At 39.3% G+C, this 25,706-nt stretch overlaps 2 protein-coding genes across 2 annotated transcripts; one reads left to right on the forward strand and one right to left on the reverse strand.

Annotated features, from left to right (window-relative positions):
• Positions 1 to 726: 726 nt before the first annotated feature.
• On the forward strand, positions 727 to 9,166 carry tmem130 (transmembrane protein 130). Its single transcript, XM_042508419.2, has 9 exons — positions 727 to 998; positions 1,914 to 2,106; positions 2,192 to 2,274; positions 2,347 to 2,518; positions 2,602 to 2,747; positions 4,293 to 4,377; positions 4,493 to 4,695; positions 6,737 to 6,843; positions 7,699 to 9,166. Exons 2-9 carry the CDS (start codon positions 1,970 to 1,972, stop codon positions 7,837 to 7,839), a joined length of 1,074 nt encoding a protein of 357 aa, XP_042364353.2. The 5' UTR covers positions 727 to 998; positions 1,914 to 1,969; the 3' UTR covers positions 7,840 to 9,166.
• Positions 9,167 to 13,506: 4,340 nt separating this feature from the next.
• LOC121959260 (neuronal pentraxin-2) lies at positions 13,507 to 24,501 on the reverse strand. The gene is made up of 5 exons (XM_042508492.2): positions 22,393 to 24,501; positions 20,506 to 20,725; positions 19,921 to 20,165; positions 18,295 to 18,474; positions 13,507 to 15,724 (listed from the first exon to the last, which is right to left on the reverse strand). Exons 1-5 carry the CDS (start codon positions 22,834 to 22,836, stop codon positions 15,494 to 15,496), a joined length of 1,320 nt encoding a protein of 439 aa, XP_042364426.1. The 5' UTR covers positions 22,837 to 24,501; the 3' UTR covers positions 13,507 to 15,493.
• Between the last annotated feature and the right edge of the window lie 1,205 nt (positions 24,502 to 25,706).

Raw genomic sequence — 25,706 nt, forward strand, 5'->3', positions numbered from 1 at the left:
ATTCCAACAAAAAAACCTTCCAGTAACTCACCAGGTAGAGACCGTGTTGGCTATGTTCTTGCTGCAGCAGCTGCAGGTTCCATTCCAACCTCCAACCCCCCCAATTCACGCTATATCTGTCATGTCAAATAAAGTTAAAAAGAAAAGGTAAAGGTACAAAAAAAAGAAAACCTTAAGAGCATGACCACTTATAAACTTCTGACCTTATACTGATCTGCAAAGCTTCAATAAGAAAAAATACTTTTCCTACATCTTAAACTTGGTAAAATGATACTGAAAACTTGTCTTAAAACACATTACATTTTTATGGACTTGCCTTTCATCTTCCAACCAATCAAAGCGCTTCAACTCTACAGAGCCACATTCACCCAATGGCAGCTGAGGCTGCCATAAAAATTTGCCACTTGCACACCTAAACATCACACCAATGGCACAGCCATCAGAGAGATCACACACATGCAGGATCCAAAGATAAATGTCACGCTCATATGATAAAAACATGAAGAAATGAAGACTAATTATGCAAAACTATGAATGACAGTGAAGAAGGAGAGTCCACATCAGGGCTAAGTGGACATCAAGACTGCGAAAAATGAGCTTTTTATATCACATTTAACATTAAACCAGCTACAGCCCACTGTGCAACTTGCTGAACACTTAGCGAGCACCAGCAGCTGCAGCACACCTGTCACCAATAAGATAACATGATTATTTCAGATTCTTCGGTGAGTTTTTATTCAGTGGGCCGTGGAGACAGAAGTTCACTACAAAGCAGTAGGATGTTTTTAGAGGAAAGTTTTATACTGTGACGTCAAAGCTAGCTTTAAACTGTGGGCTCAGGACATTTGAGAGACAACAAAGATGAACAGAAATCACAGGAAGTCCTGAACAGACTGATCAATGGTACCGTCTGATTCAATCTGCCCTTTATCACCTCTGCTGTTCTCGTATCTCTGTCTGCGGACACAGACTGTCTCCTGGATGAGGAGCTCAAACAGGTAAATCTGTAGATCAATAAGTGATAGTTTGTCTCAGCACAGAACAGCAGGAACTGAATCAGTCAGCAGGAAGAACGTGTTTTTTTCTGTTGAGTTCAATGCACTGTAAAATCTGAAAAGTTAATTTTACTTAAAATAATCTTGTAAACTCACTGATTAATTTTACTTAATTCTGTGAAGCTGTTGCAACAGAGCAGAAAAAATTATACATAAAATATTTATTAAACAACAATATCCAACAGACATATTCCGTAAACTACATATACACAACACATATTTCATGCCTAAAAAGGCAATTGTTTGTTTTTGTTTTTGATTTTATTTTTTTTTTTAAAACCAACAAAAAAAAACAATGTAAGATTAAACATGAATATTCACACTTTCGACCCCAATACTCACCATATGCACCTCGATCAATTTGAACAAAAATTAAACATTTAAGGCAAGTCAAGTCAATTTTATTAATAAAGCCCATTATCACACACTTTGCCTCAGAGGGCTTTACAGCATAAGACATCCCTCTGCCCTTAGACCCTTACATCGTCTAAGGAAAAACTCCCCCAAAAAGGGGAGAGATGCAACAACAATAATAATTTCAGTTTAAGACAAAACAACCACGGGTCCTACAGGGGCACTTGGGTAATGCAGACTTTCATGAAAAGCATTAACCAAACAAGTAACTGCTCATTTGAACACTTTGAGTGTATATTAAATTTATTCCTTTTTCTTTCCTGTACCTGTAAGAGAGAGAAAGTTAGATTAGCTCTCTGTTTGATTCTTGAGTACTTAGCACCACCATGTGGATGTCAACACACCTCATGGTCCTTTAAACATGTGGATTCAGGCACTCTTTCTGTTCTCAGAAGAAAAGATAGATATAAAAGTTGTTCCATCTTTGCTCCACATCTCTGACAGGAATGTGAACCATGTCGGCCTCCAACTGTAAAAGCTGATTGTTGTTGGTCAACCACATGATGAAACGCATGGTGACAATTTCAAGCCTGTCCAGCTTCCATCTGCACGCTCCAACTCATCCCCCGTCCATGTCCAGCCACTCTGCTCTGAGGATCACTGTGTTTCCTCCTGAGAGGACAGGAGACATGGACAGGTAGGCATAAGAATCTAACATCTTTGAAAAAGATGTTAAAACATTATGGGATCCCTTTCTGACACTGTGTGACGTTTGCTTCCAGAGATAATGCATCGTGGTTGTTGGTGCTCCTTCTCCTGATCATCCTGGGTGTGGCAGAGTCCACAGACCCTCTGACAGATCTGGGTAGGTCATCTAGCACTCCTTCCTTTTGCTTTTCTTACATGCATGATTATAACTAAAGTTTGTTTTTGAAAGAAAACATTGCTGGGAAGTTGGTTTTCTACCAGATGGAAGGAAATGCCACATATGTGCGGGACACAGGAGAGCTGGCTTCAGATGTTCCCACTGAGACCATGTTTGAATTGTTCGACCCTCAGGAAAACTTCAGCAAAGCAAAGTTCACCTACACTTGGGACCTGGGGAACGGGTATGAGCACTTCTTCAATGTTTGATGTTTAAACTGAGGTTTGGGAAGCTTTTCCTTGTCCTTGAATCGTTGTGTTGGTGCAGAGAGGTGATCCAGGGGACGGAGCCAGTGGTGCGATATCATTACTCTGAATCAGGGAATTACACACTGAGGCTCAAAGTGGGAGCGAATGCGACCAAATCTTCATCTCTGATCACTGATGTCTACTCCACAGACGTCCAAGTGCTTGGTCTGTACCTTTATATTTAATTTTATATGAAGTTTGACAAATTTAAATGCTTGAACAGATGATGATTTTAAGCAAATGTTCTGCCTCCAGTAGGGGAGAGTGGGGCCGGTTGGGACAGGGGGACAGTTGCTTTTCACCACGCCATTATTCAGCCGCAACCTCGTTATTTTCAATATCAAAGTGAAGACCTTCTGACTGGCCCTCACATTTTATTTAAGTTTCGAAATCTAAAGTGTTAACCTAATTTTCTCTTTATTATTTTTTCATATATTCTTTTTAGTTTTGCCACATGCAAAAAACATGTGATCAGAGGGCTGATTTTCTGGCCCACTGGTTGATTCTAGTGTTAAGGCCCTGACACACCAAGTTGGCAATCAGTGATGTTGTGCTGTTGGTGAGTGTCTGTTGCCCCAGGCTTTGCGGTGTGCCCCACACCATCTGACCCTTGTCAGCACTTATTAGCTTTTTTCAACTGATTCAGCATGCTGAATCGCATAGGTGATGTCGGAGCCTGTCAGTGAATGAAATCACACTGATTGTCAGCTGAGCTCAGATTGTTAATTTAAACCTCTATTTTGCATCTCTCTGTCATCTTTGTTGCTCATGGTTTCAGTAAAATGAACTGAATGATTGAATTGTTGGGAATTCTACCAAGCTAACATCAGCATGTTAGCTTGTCCATACAGACCAAGTTTAAACATATATTTTAGCGGTGTTTGTTTGCATGATCTAAGCATCTAACTAACTTTATCTCCAGCAGGTAGCCACTTCATACACCCAAAGAACTTCTATAAAAACTAACTGCATGGCAACCAAATCTTGCCTCTAATTGGGACATGCATTTATCTGTCAAAATGTGTAACCACACCTGCCCAGTAAAAGGGACCGGGCATTTAATTGGGACAAGGCTTACATTGGAAGTTTTACATAACTCTTTAGAAACATTTCCTGATAGTTTGCGTTTTTTTGGTAAATATGCTTTGTTCTTTTAACACAGGATTGTGCTCTTAATGTGCTAACTAGTTAATGATGCTCTTCCTGTTTCCCTTTTTGAATGATGTTTACAGACGACCACTGGTTTGCTGGTATGGAGAGTTATTTAATCTCATGCAGGCACATAATGTACTAGCTGATTGGCCATCAGCTGTAGTTTTTGCGGTGTGTTAATATGCAACTTTGTGGCCGAGACACAGGTGACATGAGGTAACGCAGCAGTCGGCTTCTGATGCTGCTAGTTCACTGATGTTGGTTTGGTGTGTCTTTTTATTGGTGGCAAGGAGAGGAGTCTTTTTACGTTCTAAAAAACTGGATAAACTATTAGCAGACACCTGCATCTGGTCAAGTATCGAATTATTCTCATTACTGTTCAAGTAGTCAGCAGTCTGCAGCCAACCCCAGTCTTCCCTATGCTAGAAATTTTCCCTCAAAAGATTTTAATTGTGAAATTATGTTACTTTACTTCTTATTATCTTATCAAATTGGATTTTATAGAAGTTGAAATTATCTAAATAAAGTGATGATTTGATGATGATAATTAATGTATAGATGCCATTAAAAACATCGAGCTGAAAGGACCTGCAGACTACGAGGTGTCCCAGAACACAGCTCTGGCTGTTCATGTGGATGGAAGGTAAGATGCATTTATTTTAATTTGTTTTGTGTTTATTGATCTGAATAAAGGTTAAATCTGATATCTTCACTGTAACGTTATTAAGTTATAATGTGTGCAATATTTGTGTGTTTAGCCCTCCCATGTGGGTGTGCTGGCGTTTCCTGACCGACTGTGTGCCAGACAAGGCTGGGGGCTGCACACTGACCATGCTGTATGAGAACACCCTGAGACTGAACCACACCTTCACCTCCGCCGGCATCCACTGCCTCGACATCAGCATCCGCAATGACATCAGCAAGCTGCAGACCTCCTTCAGTCTCTTCGTCAGGAAGAGCAGTGAGTGGACACACACACGTACACACACACAGACACAAGCACCACCTGAACAACAGGCCACCTTACATCACCAAGACATTTTTCTAATGTATTAATTTAATCCTTTATTTAACTTTTAAAACGTGGTTGGACATTTCTTGCGCTACCTTCGGATCCCTTTCACAAGCTATTTAACTATTTGAAAGCTTGGTTTGATGTCTTTCAAGAACGTGGGAAAAAATGCAATAACCAACTTCATAAGACATGTCCCACAAGAATTTAGTCAAAGGTAACAGAGAAAATGACCTGAAAAATAGTTTTAAAAAAAACCCAGAGTGGCAGTTATTATAAAATATCAAAAATCTATGGAAATATCTCCAGAAAACTATATTTATAATCATTATGATTATGTGTTTAAAATGATGTTACAGTAAATAATATATACATACATTTTTTTGCTGCACTTTTTTTTCCAGGCCATTTTATTTCTTTGTTTTTTTACTTTTCTTTCCTTTTTTTTTCTTGTAACTTTTTACTTATTGCTTTTGCTATTTTTTGGCCCTTTGTTTTTATGTTGCCTTCTTCCAGTGAAAAAAACCTGCAGCATGAGATCAACATGATGAAAAAAAGTTTGATGTATCTTTAACTATTTTATCATTCCCTTTTTTACTGTCTCATAAGACATAAATCAGTTTATAGTAGTATGTTGACACTTAGAGAAGCTGTAGCGTCGTGTCATGAGGTGTCACCATGTTCTGTGTTAGTTCCACTGATGTAGAGAGAGAAACAGCAAACAGAGGAGTGATCTTACTGCTCAGAACATGTCTGCTGTGTTCAACTGATTCTCTGCTGTTGATCCGTCTAAAACTCATCAGACACAGCTTTTATTGTCGGCTTTCTATTAAACAGGAACATTTGAAGACTTGCGTTTTTGTGATATGTTGACAGACAGCGACACAGTGTGGTCCTTAACATAAATACATTCAAAGAACTGATACTCACAGACCTTCACCTCTGATCTACAGACTCTCCCGTCTCCACAATGCTTACACTTTGGGGAATAGACAATAGGTGGATCATATCACAAATGTCATCCAAATACTAAAGGAGACTTCAACATGTTGCACTTTAATTCAGATGGACTGTTTTGCTGATGTAGTTGAATGCACTTTTGAACCGTAAATCTAAAGCATCATAACATTAAAGGTCCTGGCTGTATGTGTTAGATCAAAACCTTGATATAGTGACAATGGTGGCAGTTCACTGAACTGCAGTCAGTATTAGAGCTTTATTAACCGAAAAATCAGGCATAAACCTGCATAGTTTCTGTCCAAGCCCGACCCATGGCAGCAGTTTTGGGCCAGAAACCAAAACCCAAATTTGTTCTATAAAAATAGGCCTATATTGTATTAAATTTAATATATTATAAAATTAATACTTTTTAATATTAAAACATGCATTACAAGCAAAAGGCTGATGTGTTTCCTTGCACCACTTCTCCTTCTTTTCCTCCTTCTGTTAGTCTGTCATCTTGTTTATGACAGCTTTGGCAGTGCAGACTGCGCCCCTTGATGCGTCTAAACTGACCCCTCAGGCTTCTGCATCTACAAATGACATTTTAGGTATCCTTCTGCATCTACTGTTTACATTCCAGGCTGCCACTACCATGATGTCAACAAATGCACACAGTGGAATGATGCGGCACACGGTTATGTCTAGATGACACAAGCACACGGAGACCAGTGCCTGGACGTCAACAAATGCTTATGCTGGCCTAGATGGTTAGGATCAGGGGAAACAAACACCGAACTTCTGCATGAAAGTCCAGGGTTTGATGGACCCATTCACTGCACCTCCCCTTCAACCCCAATTCCTGCCATCCAGGGGTATATCATACAGATGCAAAAGGGGCCTTTTGGTGCCTGGATTATAAGTCCAAAGCACTGTCAAATCGGCGGTATTTGAAGTTTGGAATGAGAACAGAAACCAAACGAAGGTCCCTCCGTGAACTGAATGCTCTGCAGATTTGACCTTCGTCTTTTTGTCTCTGTGTGATTTTCAGATAACACCCACCTTTTCTTCATCCTGTCATGTGCTGCAATTCTTGTAGCCACCTTTTCTTTCATCATGGTCATCGCCTGCCGCCCTCGCCATCACAGCAGATCACAGGTACATACAAAGGAATGTGATGCATTGCATAGTAGCCTATAGTAGCATTCTTTTGTATTTCAGTTTAACTCTTTATCAGCCAGAGTTTAATGTGGAAAGAAGAGGTGACTGAGAGCTGAATAAGGGACATGAAACAGAAACATACATGTGGTGTTAGGGATTTCAAACTGGGTTAAATGCATGAGCGCTTTTAAAAAGCTGCGTGGGGAAAGTTTCAGTCAGGTGATGGTAACGGTGATGCACTTTATCATGTTTCTGTGTGTTTGTCCAATGAGAAGAATTCAACAGCTCAAGAAAAGCTTCAGTGATTTCACTTGAGTGCAGTTTATGACCACAGGGAGGCGCTCTATGCCTACAATTCAATAGTGGACTGACAGTCACTCTGCAAAGACTGTGGAACTGTTTGAAACAAACATCTATTTGATTTGATATTTATTTTGAACATGTTAAACAAAAAAGAAAGAAACATTTTTTATGAAAATTGCAGTTACAGAAATGGATAATAACCCATATACACACTCAATGAATGGGTTCTTCTAAGTAACAAAAAAAAAAACTTACATGTTTGAAAAGGAGGAAGTATAAACATATTATTTCCTACCCTTTCTCAGCTAATCATCGTTAATTGACTAATGAGTTTAATCTCTAACGTATATACATACACTTACATTTTTACACTCACTCACACACACACACACACACACACACACACACGTACTGTATAAATACACGTACATATTTATGTACCTCTGAAATTACATACATACACATACACACATATGCACACATATTAAACATATTATGCATACATACATGTATGTGCATGGCTCATTTGTGTGATTTGTTTTTTTGCAGATTGCTTCTTCCAGTAACGCTTTATTCATGAAGAAACAAGACTCTGAAGGTCAAAGTAAGATTCTGCTGAATGTCTACAACATGGAGAGAGGAGAGAAGGAGCCGCTCCTCCTGCAGTACGGCTCTCAGTACTCCTCCTAACCAGCTCATTGTCTGCTCCTCCATCTGCGTTATGACTATGCTATAAATCTTTGCACCTAAACAGCTTTTTAAATGAAGTTGTGTCACAGTGACACAAGACTATGTGACACTATAGCTTCTGTACCTGGCTGAGTCACTCATGTATAGGCTTATAAGGTCACATGACTTATGTGTTTTCCATAAAGTAGGTCATAATAGTGATAAATTTATGAGCTGACATTCAAATGAACTCATCATAAATTAATAGCACAATTGTAAGTCATGTTTAAACAATGAGTGTTAATGTAAGCTTGCTGTGAATCCATCACAACACTCATTTATTTATGTTAGATTTAATTTTACAGAAACTATTTAACATTAAACTGGTATTATACCACAGAGAGGTTATTGCTCATTTTCAGCTGGTGGTGATGTGTTCCAGAGTTGGCAGCACTTTATGGAGAAAGCTGATGAATTTGAATTCAGGTCTGCAATGTGGTGTTTTATAGTTTCTATTCACCATGTTAATCTGTTACTGTCTTGTCCTTGGATACAGTATCTGGAAACGGGCTGTAGACTGTTAATACATTTGAATTTAAGAAAACAAAAATTAAGTAGTGGTGATTCTTTCTGTCCATAATTATTTCCATTCCCTGACTGTATCTTGGATGTTTCATATTGCTGTATGAATTTGGGCTTTGCTTTGCTTAACTTTTTTGTACAGTGCCAAATATATATAATATAATAAGAATTTTAAATCAGTCTGAATCTCTGTGGATGATAGAAATGTTTGAATTCTTTAACATACAAAACAATTATCATAGTGTATTTACTGGTTAGCAGAAGAAGAAAAACCAATGATGATGATTAAACAGATGATGGCATGAAGATGTCAATCAAGAGCAACCATGGACCACTACTGCAAGTTATTTCAAAGAACCTCAAAAGAAGAGATTTGATATGAATTTCATCTTGTTTCATTAATGTATGACTGTATATTACTGATTTATTTGACTTTATGAAGTATGATACATTGCTGCTTGTTTTGAACAGTTCCTTGTAAGGTGTCCTTGAATGCTTTGAAAGACGCCGATAGATAAAGTGCATTATTACTTTTGTCTGTTTGTTTTCAAGGTTTTCTTTGGAGCTGTTTCACCTACAGTTTTTTCAAATTATTTTTTTTAGCTGTGAGCTGCTCCTACATGTCTTCCTTGTGCATTGCATTTTGGGAAAGTTATGCGTTAACGGCAAGGTGTTTACTGAGCATATTGTCTATTTCAAGGATAAAGACTTATTTCTATCCAACCCAGTCTCCAGAATAAAGATCATTGTAAATGTCTGAAAACTACCATGACATATTGTTTCATATGTATCCGATTTGTCTGACTTATGGTTTGTTTCCTGTTTTATTCTGAAGGTCACTCACCTCACATGTCATGATTTGGCTTACTTCCTTTCTTTGTTTGTTTCTTGCTTGTTTTCTTACACTGCTGCTTTGTGTCAGTCTCATTAACCCTCCCTGTTCCTGCATGCCTGTCTTATGTTAGTCTTGTTTGCTCCGCCCTCATAACCACACCCTCGATATCAACCAATCCCTGTGTTTTCCTCTTTTTGCCCGCCTCCACCAGCGGTGTCTTGTTCTTTTGATTGGTTCTTTGTCTATATAAATCTGTGTCTGCATCTCTCTTTCTTTGTTAGTCTGTCTGTGCTTGTAGATTCACTCCCTGTTTAGCTTTTTTTTTTATTTGTACTTTTAAGTTTCATCTGCCTGAATCTTCACTTTTGTTGCCTGTTTTAGATGCATTTACCAGTTGCATTAAATCTTGCTTCGTGTTTAATCGCACACTTACATCAAAAGCACTGACAGCGAAGCGCTATTTGACAAGTTTGCAATGAGAAAGAAATTTGTGAAAATGCTGTGGTGATGTTTAGGCACAAAGATCACTTGGTCAAGGTCAGGAAAACAGGTTTTGGCTTAAAATATCACAAACCTGTCCACCTTCTCCTGATGATGAACTCAGCTAGAGTTAAAAGTTAGAAGTGTACAATGCCAACATTTGACTGTGATGACTGGGCTTCTTTATCAGCATGTGTGGATTTTGAGATGCGATGTAAAAGTCTGCAGTCATGCTCCGCTTGTGGCAAGAGAGAAGTGATAAGGATTCATCATCTAAATGTCTCCTGGCAATCCATCCAACTGTTGCTGAAATATATCAAAGTGATGAACTGATATTTACTTCCACAGCACTTCTTTAAACTGAAGAAAACTGAGGCTTACTGGTGTAAGCACATTAAGAAAAAACTGCATTACAGAGACAGAAATGAGAGACTTAGTGAGACATAATTTGGCACTCAGTAAACTGCTAATTATTGACTAAAAACCATCAGACTGTGGGAAGAGAAAGTGTCGAATAAAACTGAACTAAAAAGGACAAAATCCTTGAATGTTTCCCACAGCGCTGACGTCAGTCAGATTATTTTTATACCGTTGAGTACCTTGATGGTGTTTAATGACAGCTTGTCTGCTCTCTGTTAGAGATGTCCCAACATTATTAATTGTGCGTCTCCTGATGAATGCAGCTGACAGAAACACTGTGGAGAGCTGCAGGTGCTTTGATGAAAACCTACACTTCCATCAGACCGTCAACCTTCAGCTGAAACACTGACTTGCTGTGGTTAAAGTCTGCAGCTGAACATTTAACAAACTCAAAGCTTTTAACTCTGCTTCTCACATCGTTAAAGCTGTGTCACATATCATTCACAAAACATGGGCCAAAAAAAATATGTGCAGCATCTCCTGTCCCTGGTGGGTAAATGATGACATTAAAGTCAGACTCCAGAGGATAAAGATTAACTAGAAAATTTGTAATGGCAGTTTTTGGGGATTGCTGTTTGTTTGAAAACAATCACTTTAAATGGCCCATTCACCTGAAGAAAATGTTAGCATTTTACTTTTCTGTGTACCATGTGATGCCTCACATCTGTTTTTGAAGTGATGCAGTTCTGATTACATGTATATGAGCTGAGGCCATCATCAGTAGGCTGAGGCCATCATCAGTAGGCAGAGGAGACAGTGGATGGTATGACACCTAAAGGCCCAGACACACCAAACTGACATTAAAAAAAAATCTATGAAAGCCAACTGCTGCGTCGCATCATGTCGCCTGTGTCTTGTCAAAAAAGTTGCACCTAAACGCACCGCAAAGACTACAGATAACAGCCAACCAGCACATACATTCTGTGCCTATGTGACAGGAGATAACTCTCGAAACCAGCAATAGGCGGTCATCCGTGATTGGCATTCAAAAAACGAAACAGGCTAATGTTGAAAGAACAAAGCATAGCCTGTTTACCGTGCAGCAATGAACATCAACACAAACCACCAGGAGACTTCTTTGCCTAAGAGCTCAATGGCTTAAGAAAATAAACATCTGACCTTATAGAAAAAGTTTGTTTTCAGCTCATTCTCTCTGGACTTTTGCTCTTTGTTTATCCTTCTTCTTACATGCTGTGCTAAACTGACAATCAGAACAATTTCATTTACAGACAGGCTGATTCATCATGCTAAAATGGGAAAAAAAAAGCAAAAAACAGCCAACAAGGGCTGACTTTTCGTGACAAAAGCTAGGGTTACAGAAGCTCACTGATGGCCAACCATTGGCTTGGTGTGTCAGGGCCTTAAAAAAAATTGCTTTAGCCCGATTGTTCCATTTTCTTTATGCAAAGATAACATTAGCAAGCCTTATCCTGTCACTGGAACAACATATTTAAAACCATTTGCTTTTGGATTTGTGTTGGAAAATGAGAGGCTTAGGGAGTTCGACATCAGTGTAGACAGAAAATGGACACGTTACTGATAACGTGGTTAAAAACAACGTTCACAGTGGCCTTATTATGCTGATTTAGAGACTCACTGAAAAGGATACTGTAATGAAATGACCTTGTGAAAGTTTTTCTTTTAGTTGTATTTGTAGGACGTCATATCTATGCTCCTCACCTGTTTCACTCCCAAATAATATAAGACAAAGACATGGTGACTTGGCCAGATGTATGAATGGATTCAGGTTTTGTTGTCGCCGCCTCTTTCTTGGTGATCTTGGTCGAACTTGTCTGATTAATTAGTATAATTCACTCAGGGCTGTTTTTCAAGTGTCCTCATATAAAGACATGTTCTATGAGCTTCGAATTGTCATGCCGTAGAGTGTACGGCCGGTCTTTGTGCCTCTCTTCACAACATGTCATTTTTCAGTGGCACAGGATGCTCTGTATGTTGAAGCCTTTTATGTGGGATGAAAGAAAGAAAAAAAGGCAATTACATAAAAGTCTCTGGCTCCCTCCGTCAATACAGAGCTGGATTCAATCAATAATGGACATGGAGATGGAAAAGAAGATGTCCAAGGCCGGTCACACTTTATTAGCCTGTGTTTTTTTTGGTCTAACTCTAAAAGCTGCTGGATTAATGGGTTGATTAACAGTTGGTTTATTTGCGCCGAAATGTGACGATCCATCAGAAATGACGAAAGAGGCATGAAGACTCATTCTTAAAACCTAAAACAGTATACAGACCTATCATGAAGTGTGGCACTGACAAGTTCTTCATTAAAAATAGTTAAGATGAAGTGGAAAATAGTTCCCTCTTGAATAAATGTGGAGGCAGGATTTCACAGTGACTGGAGAACCTCAGTCAGGTGTTACTCAAAGCTGCATCGATCAATATTAACAATGGATCAAGTGTGTGAGGTGAAAGGGTTTGTTTGTAGAGGATTGTGTGTAGTTTCTTTCAGCTCTGTGGAATGTTTTATTTATTTTCTGCTCTTTGTTTTGCTTTTCAGCAGCAGTTTTCAGTGAATCAGCTCTTTATTTATGATACATTTTTTATTGCTTTTTTCATGGCAGTATATAGTAGTATAAAAAGGTACAAGACAATTACTCAAATTAAGCAAAAGAGGTAAAAAATAATAATAATAATTAAATGATTATAACAAATGTGTTTTTTTTCTGTAAAATAATTTAAAATATATGATTATAATGATTATATTACTCTTCCCTACCTCTTGTTAATTCTAAAAAATGTCTCCCCATGTTTTCAATAATTTAATTTACAGGTCATTTTTTTCTTAGTCACCTTTTACTTACTTCTTGCAATTTGTGGGACATTTCTTTCCAAGTTGGTCTTGTTTCTCATGTTTTTGAAAGAAATCAAACAAATTTGCTTCAAACCCTCTTTGCATCTTTGATCTAATGAATTGTTGATTTTGCTGCAGGTTCAGTAGCTCCTCTTCTTGCCTTCAAAGAGATATTAAATAATTCTTATCAGACTGGATTACAATGAAGCTCAAATTGCAGTTTTAGTGCTGTAAGCGTGCAGTGTTTTCAGAGCAGTGTGCGGTCAGAGAGCGCTGCTTTGACCTTTTGAATCTCTCAGCTGTTAAGTGTCTCTAATGCCACCCAGGACACCTGTTGTTGTTGCCTTGACCCTTTAGGCCTGAAGATCCCGCTCAGCTGCTGTAATTAACTCATGTCACTGCTGTGTCACTTCGCCAGCTTAACCACGACAAGAGGTGACTTTAAACCCCATAAACAAAGAATCGCACATTCACTGAATCATTAAATATACTGTAGTCCCAGAGAATACACTGGTTAGCAGAAAACTTGTAATGTAAAACACAGACATTCATATAGTTGTTTTGCAGGAGTCATTTTCTTTATTTTTTATTTATTGGCAAAGCAAATGATTTCCAACACTTAGAAAAATTATAATGGCACTTACGTGTCCGTACGAAGGCCGCGAGACAAGACAGACGAAGCCATATACATGACGACACATATTATATATAAAAACTATATTCTCTCTGGACAGAGAGACTACACCACACGTACATGATTAATGTACATTCAAGTCGAGTTTCAATCTGTTAATTTTAGACAATTCACTGCAGCAACGAGTAAAAATATATCACAACACAGGAGCGATGGATATTTTTCCAACATGATTCAACATTAAGATGCTTTGCTCAAATTGAAAAAGGCAAGAAAAAAAAGCACTGTCATAGATTCACTATCATTATTAGTTATGTATGCCAAGAATGAAGCTTCCCAACAAGTTTGAACTCTTGCAAAAGCTGGAAAACTGCAAACAAGTATTTTGCAGTATTTCTACCAGAGAATAAAGTCTGTTGTAAAAATCATTCAAATACCAGCGAGCGCACAGAACAGATTAAGTGACAAATGTAGTTTTCCAGTTTTATATATATATATATATATATATATATGTGTGTGTGCATGTATTTTCCCCTTTCAAGGTCCAGTGTGCAGGATTTAAAGTGAATTTAATATAATCAGCGTGCTTTCTTTAGTGTATAATTACCTGAAAATAAAAATTTTAGCTGAGATAGCTGCAGGTGAGATGATGAGGAGCAGATTAAATATAAATTGAGAGATAACTGTGTTTATAGGATGTTTGCTTATTTCACTGATTGTGTTATTATTTTTGCACTTTACACAGAGTTCTACAAAATGTCAATCAAAGGTGCACTCATAAAGGTAATTTTAAATAACTTACAAGTGATTAAATCGTCATTATTGTTATTTAAAATTGATCTCCCCATTAGTGATGCTTTAATTTGATCTTGTGGGGTATTTTGTTGAGTCAGTTTGAAACCGAGCACTCTGAATGAATCATTGTTCCTCCTGATGTTTAATATTAATGGTGATTCAGATTGCTCTGATGGAGAACCTCTCCGATGTGATGCAGTCCTCTCTGACAGGTCTGATGATTGGAGGGGTACACGTACGAGTATGCAAACAGGTGTTTATTAAGAGCATTTCTGAAACCATTAATGGTGAACTGTGGGTGTTAAAATTTGGCTCGTGCATCTGCAGAATCAGGCGTGCACACACAGCTTTTTAAATCTGAGAAAAAAAAAATGCATCTGCATGTTTCTGCATTTTACACACAGTTTTAGTTGTGAGTTTTATGCATCTGACCCTTGGTCTGTTTGTTATGGAGAGGAGGACACCTGTATGAATAATTCAGCTCCTGGTAAGAAACCTCCTGAACGCTGAAGAAATTGTAACCATGAGAAGTTTCAGCTTGTGGTAATCTGCAATCCTCACAGCGAGACACCACTAAATCCCCCTAAATCTCACACACTGGATCTTTAAAATGAGTGAAGGTGTCAGGATCCGAGGGGTGATTGATGTTGGCTTTAAGCCAATTTCCCTGTTAAGAAATAGACATAACATTAGCCAGACCTTTAATCTTTCCTCACTTCCATGCTGCACGCAACTCCCACACACACGCAAACTCCCACACCCGACTGTCAGTTAGAATCTGGACCCTGTAGCAGCAGCAGGTCATATGTGTGTGTGCGCCAGACCAGAGGGGGTTTTCATTACTGCAGAGCTTGTGATTGTGGAGGGGGCGGACTGATGTATATGAGGTCTTAGCACTGATACCTAGGGGGGACTTTTTACCACGGTGGTGGGTGTTTACCTTAGTCATAGTAAACACAGAAATATTGGTTCATGATGATGCTCAGCTTTCACATAAACCTCAAATATCTCTTTGTGCGAAACAACGTCAGTGTTTAACATGAAGTCTATGAACTGCCTCACAATCAGAGCAGACAATGAAAACCGGCAGCTTATGTAAAGAGAGGCAGGATGATGAGTTTTAAGCGTTGGGCAGTCTTTCCTGACACATCTCCAGGGGCCGCTTGAACGCTCCCCTCCCAAAAACTTCCACGTTGGTTGCGAGCCAGGAGATGACGTTCCCGGGGATGTAGGAGCTGCAGTTCGCCATCGACTGGATCTCCACCGGCTTCAAGACACGGTCCCAAATATTCACCTGACTCAGCTCGCCCACGAAGGCCTGACCAGCGTCAAAGCGCCCACCCACCACGTCCTGTAAGGGCCATAAACAGCAGGATGGGCATTTAGGAAGCACCAGAGGTGATGGTGTTTGTGAGGTGGAGGAAGATGTCTTTGGGACTGAGGCTGAAACAGTCATTAAATTTTAATCAGTCTGTTATTCCTCCCTCTGTTCGACACTGCAAAGGTTGAAGCAACGTGTGGAAATGTCTGTTAACGTCTGAGATGTTACTGGTTTTATCTTCAGTAAAGAGCTGAAGTCTAAATAGGAAAATGCAACACACAAAGGTTCACAATACCTCACTCTGTGTTCGGACTCGCATACTAACAAACGTCCTACGACCAGGGGCGTGTCTAGGAAGTGGCCTTGGGTATTACAGGCCACCCCTTAAATCTGATTGGCCACCCCAGGTGCCACTCTGTTGTTTAAAACCACGATATGCTGTTTGCCCAGCTGGAGGGGGGATTTAAGGCTTATTTTGCCTGCACTTTATACTGTGACTATTTTTGAATGTGCATTATTTTCTATTGTATTTAGTCCTTGGAGGTATCCTACAATGTCTTTCTTAGGTCTCAAAGAATTAAGTAAGGATCTTTAAATTACATTTGCACGGTGCATCCATTGCATTGTGATTTGCAGGTCTACTTATATTAAATCACAAATGCCAGAGTCTTTGCACACAGCACAAAACCTGCCATTATATAATTTTTAGTGGGTGTTACCTTTGCCAATAGTGGGATTTGTGGTTAAGAATGTTTAGTACATCTGGAATTGACCTTTCATATTTTTTTGAAAATGTTGCTGCATGGGGTCCATTGTGCCTCCCCCTAAAATATAAAATATCATCTGTCTGTTCTGAGTTTTACTGAAATACACAGAGCTTGTGTTCGCTGGCAGAGAGCCACTGAGAGAAATTCAGAAGAGGTACTTGTACACACAGGTATGTGTCAACGTCTCTTCTTCTCGTCCTTGGCAGATGTACTTTAACAAACGTGGTTTTGTCTGGGGTTTCACAACCTGATGTCTGAATTCCAACACTCCACTTATGATAACACCAGTGGCTGAAAGCAAAATTCCACGATTGCTTCTTTGCTGTGACGCAGCAGTTAAACACTTAAACCACACGCTGAGGAGAAAAAGATCAAGGTCTAAGGCAGTGCAGGTCTAATGTAATGCAAGAAGACAAAATCACCTTCTACCATAGATATTTAACTAAAAAATGTGATACTCGCTGTGGCACTAATACAGTCAAAGAGTCAAAGAGTCAAAGTGTCTGCAACATTTCATGACAATCGACCCCATTACTGTTGAGATATTTAAGTCTGAACCAAAGTGATGAACACGCCAACATCCCTGTTTCTATGTTTCTAGCAGTAGTGGAATGTAATTAAGTACAGTACATTAGTACAAATTTGAAGTGCATATAGTACATATATAAGTACGTATAGTGTATTTCTGTTTTATGCCACTTTATTCTTCTCAAGTACATCTCAGAGGCAAATGATGTACTTTTTACTCCACTACATTTATTTAACAGCTTTACTTACTTGTTACTTTCCAAATTTAGCTTTTTGTTTTTAGTTTTGGGTTTGAATGCCAGCTTTTGTTGGCAGAAAAACATCTAAAAATACTTGGCTTTGTTTACAGAAAACTACTGTTAAATGTCTTAATGTCTTGTTAAAAATATCTGGTTTTGTCGCCAGAAAAAATATCTTCTAAATGTTCCTACATCACCTGAAAAATAACTTGTTTTTGTTTTTTGTTTTTTTTTTTGTTTTTTTTTTTTACAGAAAACTGCCACTAAATGTCCCAACATCTTGTTAAAAAAGTCTGTTTTGTCACCAGAAAAACATCAGCTAAATGTCCTGATGTCTCATAATAAAATAACTGGTTTTGACAGAAAATCATCTGGTAAATGTTCCTGGTTTTTATTAAAATTACCTGGCTTTATCACCAGAAAAAATATCTGCTAAATGTCGAGATGTCTCCTTAAAAATATTCAGTTTTGTCAACTACTTTTACCTTTCATACTTAAGTTCATATTGCTGATTATACTTACATACTGAAACGTATGTAAGAAGGACTTTCACTTGTAACAGAGTATTTTCACAGTGTGGTATTAGTATTTTTACTCAAGTAAAGGATCTGAGTTCATCCTCTTCTGTTTCCTAGAGCCGGCACTATGGCTAAAAATACACTTTATCATTCGGTTACTCAACTAAAAAACACATTAAATGAACTTTTCTGCTTTTCATACTTGGTTGTAGCTGATTTGATTTCAACAGACTGACTCATCTCATTGTGACAGTTTTTAATAAAGCACAGGTTGGTCCAGTGGGAGACCTCGGTGATGGCTTCACCACACCGTTCTGTTAATTGTGTTGTCATGATAACCTGTCACCATCTCATTACTGCCGTAGGTGTGTCTGTGTGCAGTCTGCGGAGGCGCTCCATAAATATCACACGGCTTATTATCAGAACCACTTGACATTGCACTTGGATGTGTTTGATAATGTGATGGTGCACTTTGTTCATGTTCTGAAAAGATGTCTCCACTATTGTCTGCTGTCTCTGATTGTGCTGATCACTGCTCCAAAGCTCACCTGCTCCTGCCCCAGGATGATGACTCCCCCAGGTTTGATGGGGTGCCAAGCTGCCAGGTTGTCTCCGGTTCCCAGCTTCTCTCCGTCTTGGTAAGCGTCCCATTGGCCGTCCCGTGTGGTCCAGGAGATGCAGATGTGGTGCCATCTTCCATCACGGACCTCCAGAGGCAGCTGGGCCACCTGGGGGTTAAAATACAATAAAGACCACTGACATAAAAGTACAGGATGGCTGCTGATTGAAAATATGACACAGTTTAAGATGTTGAAGTCAAAGTTTCCCCCCACAGACATGTTTGAAAGTATTATATTTTGTTTAACGTGATTTTGCCACGTGTGTTTTTGTCCAGTTCCAGTTTTATTTTGAAATGTACTCTCCTTGTGTTCAGTGTTACTTTTACTAATTAAGTGATGATGACCTCATGTATATCACCTGTGTGTAGTTAGTAATCAACTCTTTTGTATTTAAACTATTCAGTTGCCAGATTGCAGCCACAGTGTGCTGATGCTCTCTTTTCTTGTGTTTGATTCTTTGGTTTTTGTCTCTGCTTGGATTACAGACTTTATTTCTTGTGTGATTATTTTTTCTGTTTTCACTGACTGCCCTCACCTGTATGACCCCTGATCGCTAAAGTAGAGATTTGGTTCTAACTGTTCTTGGCGTTTACAGCTTTGTACTAAATCATTACAGACGGGGACGTGTCCCCTGAGTCCCCCCCTCAAATATACAGCTGTGGTTGTGCAACATACAATATCTGCTATGATGTTTTCAACATTAGTTTACATCCACAACCTGCACACTCTACTTTCATCTAAACTGTCACCATGCTAATGATAACTCTGCTCTCTCTGCCGACAGTCTGCACCAAAGATTTAAGTTTCCTTTTATGGTTTTGTGCCAAAGTCTGTTACCCCGTCAACATGCATTTTATTTGCTGTATGAAGACCTTTAACACCTTGAAACCTGGACTGACATCAGTTTTATTGTGCTGTGTTGAGATGCCTTTCAAAAGCTATCTAACCCCTGAAACAGAAGAAAATTGATTTGACTTCTTTTGAAAACATGAGAAAAAATGTGCTGAGCTACTTGATAAGAAATGTCCTGCAAATTGCAAGAAATTTGTCAAAGTTGACAGGAAAATGACCTGAAAATTAATTTCAAACAGGAGGAAAATTTTAAAATTCTACAGAAAATGTCCACAAGCCTATCTGTATATTGGTAAAAACATATTTTATAATTATGTTGTGGGGAAAAAAAGGTACGCATATGTATTTAAAAAAACTTAAAGGATTTGGGGGGTCACTTTCTTGTTTTTTACTTTTCTTTTCTTTTTTTGCTTATTTTCAGGTATTTTTCGTGTTACTTTTTAATTTATTTATTTCTTTTTTTACTAATTTCCTTCTTATTATCTTATCTAGCTCGCCAGATGCATGGGTAAATGTCAGATTTTTGGGGAGTGCACAGACATCACTCCTTCACCAGAGGAATGTGAAAACACTTCTCTGGTGACAAACTTTGCACCAATACAAATCAGTATACTCAACGTCATAAACATTTCAGAGGACATAAACACAAGACATTTGTGAGCGGAGGGGGACTTTAACGTTCTATCATCTAAAAGTTGTTGCCTTGTCATTGATGAGCAGCTCGATGGGGTTATTGCCCCACTCGATCAGCACGATCTCATTGGCTTGTCCCGGCACGCCGTAAGAGAAAGGCGTCCCAATGCCAGGACTGGCGCTTGACTTGATCCACATGCAGAGTGTGAAGGCATACATCTCTGGCAGGCTCTTGGTGATGCGGCCGTACAGGTAGTTGGTCCTCTGGGGGAGGGACAACTTGAATTGCTCTGGGGACTTGAAGTCTCCTCCTCCTGTAGAGATGCAGAGAAGGGGACAGAAGATAGGGACAGGGACAGATGATTCAGACTGTTAATCACTGCGTTAGGATGAAAGTGAGGAAACAGTCACCTCATTTATGTTTCATACACAGACGGTGGTGATATCAAACCTCAACAAAGGTCCCTTTTATGTAAAACATGTCCATGTCCCACCATGTCTGACTCATCAGACCCTCTCAGAGTGCCTCCTCTCCATATTAACTCATACTGTCTGTGCACCAGTTTCCTGCTCCCTCATCCTCTGCCCACCCTCCGTGATCTTCTCTCATCCTACCTTTTTCTGCACAGTTGTAAAGTTACAACTCTTTACTACCTTTCTCCAGCTCACTGATCCTCTCCACCAGGGCGTTGAGTGTGCTCTCTGTCTTCAGCCTGTAGGCAGCTGTGGCGTTGGACAGCATGCTCTTCTCCTCCTCCAGGTTGTTGACTTTCTTCAAGAGTTGCTTCTCCAGCTCTCCGAGGCGACGCTGCAGCAGGTCACGCAGCTCACTGGGGAACGCTGCGCCCGATATGTTGGCCCGCAGCTGCTGTTGCTAAGGAGGTAAGGATGGACAGGAGGGCATGAACAGGAAGTGAGCAGAGATGGTCAAGAACAATGTCAGAGCTGTAAGTGATGACTTACATTACAGCTCAATAAGGAAAAAAAATATGAGGAAAACTACTCATACTTCTTTAAAATCTCCAAAAATATTATTATTATTAGCTTTATTCTCTAAAAAAATATTTAAAATGTATAGCTTTTTGTATAACAATTTTTAGGGGGGGGGGGGTGATTTTTTTTCTCTTTAAACACTTTTTTCTTTTTTGGTTATTTGTTCTTTTTTATTTGCAAATTTTTTTTTTTAGATTTCTTTTCCTTTTTGTGTTTTTTAAACCAAACATGGCATCCAAACCCATGAGCCCAAGGCCAAAATGATACAATTTTTTATTACAAGACACTATAGTATTTGTGTAGTATTCTGCCCTTATCACTCATTACTAACAACTACTAACATTTTTAACATCACAATTCCTACCTAATCTAAACTGTGAAAAAATAACAGTTTTTAAGGGTAAATAAGGTGCCAGGGTGCATTAAAAAACATAAAAATAGAGCTTGTAATAAATCAATCAATCAATAACATCCCAGGGAATAATACCATGTGGACCCCCCTAATGAATACTCAGCCCTCAATGTCCTTAAATCCTAGAAACACCCCTGGTAAACATGCCAACTTTCTCTAATATCCAAAAGCAAGAAACATTTGCGATGCCATAGGAAGTTAAATCTTGCTGCAGTGATCAATCAATCAGTCAATCCTGAATACATGTTGTCTAGCTGTTCATTTCCCAAACAAAACATTCAGCCTTCAAGGTCTGACAAAGAAAATCTTCCACTTCTGAAACACAATTAATTTTTTTCATGGTCATCCAACCAAAAGAGATCAACATAGGTCCTTTAGCTGAAAAATACGTAGCTTACTTCTTCATAGGCTGGACAGTGCAACAAAAAATTATCCTCATCCTCAGTTTCTCTGGTCTATCCTACTCTGGATTGTCTCTGAGGTTAATGGTAATGCTCCTGAACATAACTGAGCACACACAGATTTTTGTCTCCTGCTTAGATTACACTTTACATAAAGCTCTACACTGTAGGTGTTCCTTAGGAGACAGACAGTTTGTCATTTTGGTTCAAAGCATATATTAACAGATCATTTTCCCTCTACACTCCCAATCTCCTGAATATCACGGAAGAACTATAAACTATAAATGAAGAAAGATGTAGATGACACTGAGCGCAGCCAGGGGGATGTTCTGGGTGTATGGAAAGATTTTTTTGTGTCATAACCAAGAACACTTCAGTAAAATAAATAAATTAGTCTTCCAGGCACTGTCTCTGGAGCAATTCCAGACTTTATACCTTATGACATCACAAGTTTCACATACTGGAATCCATATTTTAGGTGGTGTTTTCCTGTAAAGCCCTGCAGCATAATAAGCACACATGTCACATAACCCACAGTCGTGCGTAATCGGAAGTTTAAAGCTAATTAATCTGTTAGTCACAGATCCTTCTGTTTGATCACCACGATACGAACTCTAATGTTTCCAAGAAGAGCCAGTATACCGCTGAGCAGTGGATGCACATGGTGTGGTAATCCTATAAATCCGCTCCAGGAATCAAACGGTGCTTTTACGCACGGCTTTGGTTCCGACTTACCTCCAGGTTTTCCAGCCGGTCCTTGAGCCCCTGCATGGTTTTCCCCAGACTGTCGATAGTGTCATTCGGATCTCTGGGGACATCCCCCATCGTGTTCTGCTTCTCCTTGCCCCAGGAGGCTCCCTTTTCGTACTTCCCCTCGTCGGTGGCTGATGCGCACAGGGACAGCTTGGTAGTCAGCTCGTTTATGGTGCCGATCTGTTTGGAAATGGTTTCTTTCTGCTGTAGAATTGTCTCTCGTAACTGCATGACAGTGTTTCTGAGCTCCTCTTCCTGGCTGCCGGCGTTCAGCTCTGGTAACAGGGTCACCGGGCAGCTGGCGTCACCGCTGAGGGGGATCGCCCGGCAGATATACCGCTTCCCATCGTCCGCCGCCTGACCGCGCGCTGGTTGACCGCAAACCAGCGCACACAGACACAGCAATCCGCACAAGAGTGGAAACATACCGGCTGGGAGTCAGGGGAAACACGTAACACTCTGACTGTAAACCCACTTCTCAACTTAGTGCGTAAAAGTGTTATACCCAAAAACCATCACGAGCACGTGTTTCTCCGGAGCAGCTCCATCCCTGAGAGGAGAAATGAAGAAATTTCTGAACAGAAAATCCGATCAGCAGCGACTCAGTCAGACTGTAAGCTCGTGGCTTAATGTGGCTTGTTGTGTTATTCCTGGCCAAAGAGAGCGCGCGCTGTGGTGCTGATCGGACAGCTCCTCTCAGGAAAGAGGATTACCAAAAAAGGTGTCCGCAAACGCTCCTGATTGGCTATAGTAGGCTGACGTCACCGAGCAGCTGGGTCAAACATTTGTTGATTTATTTATTTGGAAAGTTAATTAAGCGATGGAGAGTGATGAGTTCAAGACCGGAAAGGTGGGATTAATCTCAGTTTGATTTCATGGCCCCATACCTGTCCTCATTTTGATGTTGTTGCCTAATTAATGTATTGCTGCCATGCAGGTAGCATGAGTCCGTTCAGCTGTGAGTTTTGTTGTTTCAGCTTTCACAGTTAAGAAGGAAAAATGCCACGGAAAGAATCAATAAATCAAATTCAATTGAAAGATCAAATCAATTGAAAAATTAATCAGTTTAATCAATTTAAATGAATATGATCCCAATTTTGTCCTCAAAATGTTTTTGTATCAAATGGGGACAGAGCAGGGGCATAGCACCCAATTCTGGGTCCTATGCACATGTGTTTTCTGTAGGCCCCCTGCCCTTCATTTTATGATCAATGTTTCTCTTCTCACCTTTTATTTTTTTTCCAAATATATATTTCCCTTTCCCTTTCTCTCCAGGTCTCTTTTTCCTGAGGGGGTGGTAAACAAAATCGTAAATTTTCCTAGCACCAAAAACTTAATTTCCTGCTCTCTGGTGAATTTTCTTGTACTGATTTATGGTGTAAAAGTCTTTTTAAGGATAGGATGGCTTCAGCATGACATGCAACAAAGGACCACAGGCTGGAGTTGAACCTGTGGCTGTGCAGATATAGCCTCTGTACATGATGGGGCAACCACTTTAACAGGTGAGAACTAATGGGTGAACCAGGCATTTATATTTCATATAAATGTCATTTCAAGTTAAAGTAACAAAATCAAAATAGATATACAAAGCTCTCAGTGGCCTTGGACAACTCAACTTTGCTAATTTCTAGTAAACTATTCTCCTTCTTGAAACACTTCGACCATCTGCTGCTGTTTTATTGGAGGTTCCCAGCAACAGCTAAAAAAAGAAAATCAAGGATGCAGCCTTTGTCAATTATGCCCCAAAGCTATAGAACACACTACCTGTAGATATCAGAGAAGCCAACTCACTAAATATTTTAAAAGGAAAGCTAAAAACACACTATTCACTCTAGACTTTCACTAGCTCTCACTCTTTAAAACTCTTATTTTTACACTTCTGACTGCTGCAACTCTCTTAAAATGTTATTTTTTCTTAATTGATTTTTGATGCTATCTAATGATTTTATGATTTTAAGCACTTAATTTTTATTTTCCCTGCTTTTGAATGTCTTCATTCATGCTGAATAGCCTTCCTGGCCTGTTTTTATTGTAAAGCCCTTTGTGTTGCATTTCTTGTATTAAAGGTGTTATATAAATAAAGTTTATTATAATCAATTTAATCATGCTGGGTGATGAAGTGTTATGACGTGTGGATCCTAAATTACAAGTAATGTTAAAACAGTAAGTAATGATACTATCTCTGTGTGTATGAATACATGTTTAAAAGGTAACACAGAGATCCAGAGGCCATTTAAGGCTGAGAGTTTTCCCGTGCAGCCGTCACAAACATGAGTCATTATAATGTAGGTTAGTCTCTTCGATAAAGGAAGCAGTGGTGAAGAAACAGGATGTGGTGGTAAACAATTAGCAGCAGCTGCCTGGCTAGCTGTGAAAGGTCAATAAAGCCTGGTGTGCAGACTGGAAGACACACCACTGTGCTTTGAACATGGCGTCCAACCAGGCGCCAAATCACACTGTTAATCAGCGACTTCTTCTCTCTGACAATACAAACGGCTCAGTTTGATTCACTCAGTGAACTTTGTTAAAGTTTGGTGTTTAAAAACCGCCGGGAGCTTAGCTGAAGATACTCTAACCTGCTCTGAATTAATGATCAAATACAAGCACTGTCGGTCAAGTGATTATGTGATTATAAGTTGTTTTTCACAAAGTTTCCAGTCAGTTTCAGACTCATGTCAGTGCATCACATCAGCATACTAAAGCAGCAATTTCTCAACAAAAAGACATCTGTTTTTTAAACCTCTATCCTGGTAGGAAATGCAGCAAGTGTCATGCCACTATTCCCCAGAGAGAGCAGATGTCTTGCGGCATAATCGGGGCATGAAATACAGTGATTTCATTTAAAAAAACTTTATTTTTCGTGTCACTAGCCTGGCAGATAATGCAGCAATGTCTTAATAAACAGCAACCACTTTTCATGGCAGTATCCCACCTAGAAATGTGGCAATGTCCAAAAATGTTAAACTTTTGTGCCACTTTCTGAGCAAAAAAAGCAGTGATGTCTCGCCAAAAACGTCCACCTTTTGTCACTCGATCCCTGCAAAAAAAAAAAAAAAATGCAGGATGTATTAAAACTTATTAAAAAGGACTGCTTTTCATTTTATAATTCCAGTAGAAAAAGCAACGTCTCATCAAAAACCATTCACATTTAACACCTCCATTCCAGCAGGAAATGCAATGATTTCTGCAGCAAACATCCACTGTTTGAGCCACAATTCTGGCAGAAAAAGCAGTGATGTCTCAGTATAAAAAAAAGTCTGCTTTTTTAGGCATTATTGAAACAGGAAAAGCAGGGA

The sequence above is a fragment of the Plectropomus leopardus genome, chromosome 19 (assembly GCF_026936395.1).
Source record: "Plectropomus leopardus strain MGB_pleo_1.0 chromosome 19, ASM2693639v1, whole genome shotgun sequence".
In the NCBI taxonomy this organism is placed as follows: domain Eukaryota; kingdom Metazoa; phylum Chordata; class Actinopteri; order Perciformes; family Serranidae; genus Plectropomus; species Plectropomus leopardus.

What these genes read in the sequence shown, in the direction of transcription:
- tmem130 (XM_042508419.2), top strand. Translation starts at nt 1,970, where the DNA reads ATGATGAAACGCATGGTGACAATTTCAAGCCTGTCCAGCTTCCATCTG. An exon ending in ACTTGGGACCTGGGGAACGG is followed by an intron (nt 2,519 to 2,601) that starts GTATGAGCACTT and finishes GTGTTGGTGCAG; the next exon opens with AGAGGTGATCCAGGGGACGG. An exon ending in CACAGACGTCCAAGTGCTTG is followed by an intron (nt 2,748 to 4,292) that starts GTCTGTACCTTT and finishes ATTAATGTATAG; the next exon opens with ATGCCATTAAAAACATCGAG.
- LOC121959260 (XM_042508492.2), bottom strand. Translation starts at nt 22,836, where the DNA reads ATGTTTCCACTCTTGTGCGGATTGCTGTGTCTGTGTGCGCTGGTTTGC. An exon ending in ACCGGCTGGAAAACCTGGAG is followed by an intron (nt 20,726 to 22,392) that starts GTAAGTCGGAAC and finishes TTACCTCCTTAG; the next exon opens with CAACAGCAGCTGCGGGCCAA. An exon ending in AGCTGCTCATCAATGACAAG is followed by an intron (nt 18,475 to 19,920) that starts GCAACAACTTTT and finishes TTTAACCCCCAG; the next exon opens with GTGGCCCAGCTGCCTCTGGA.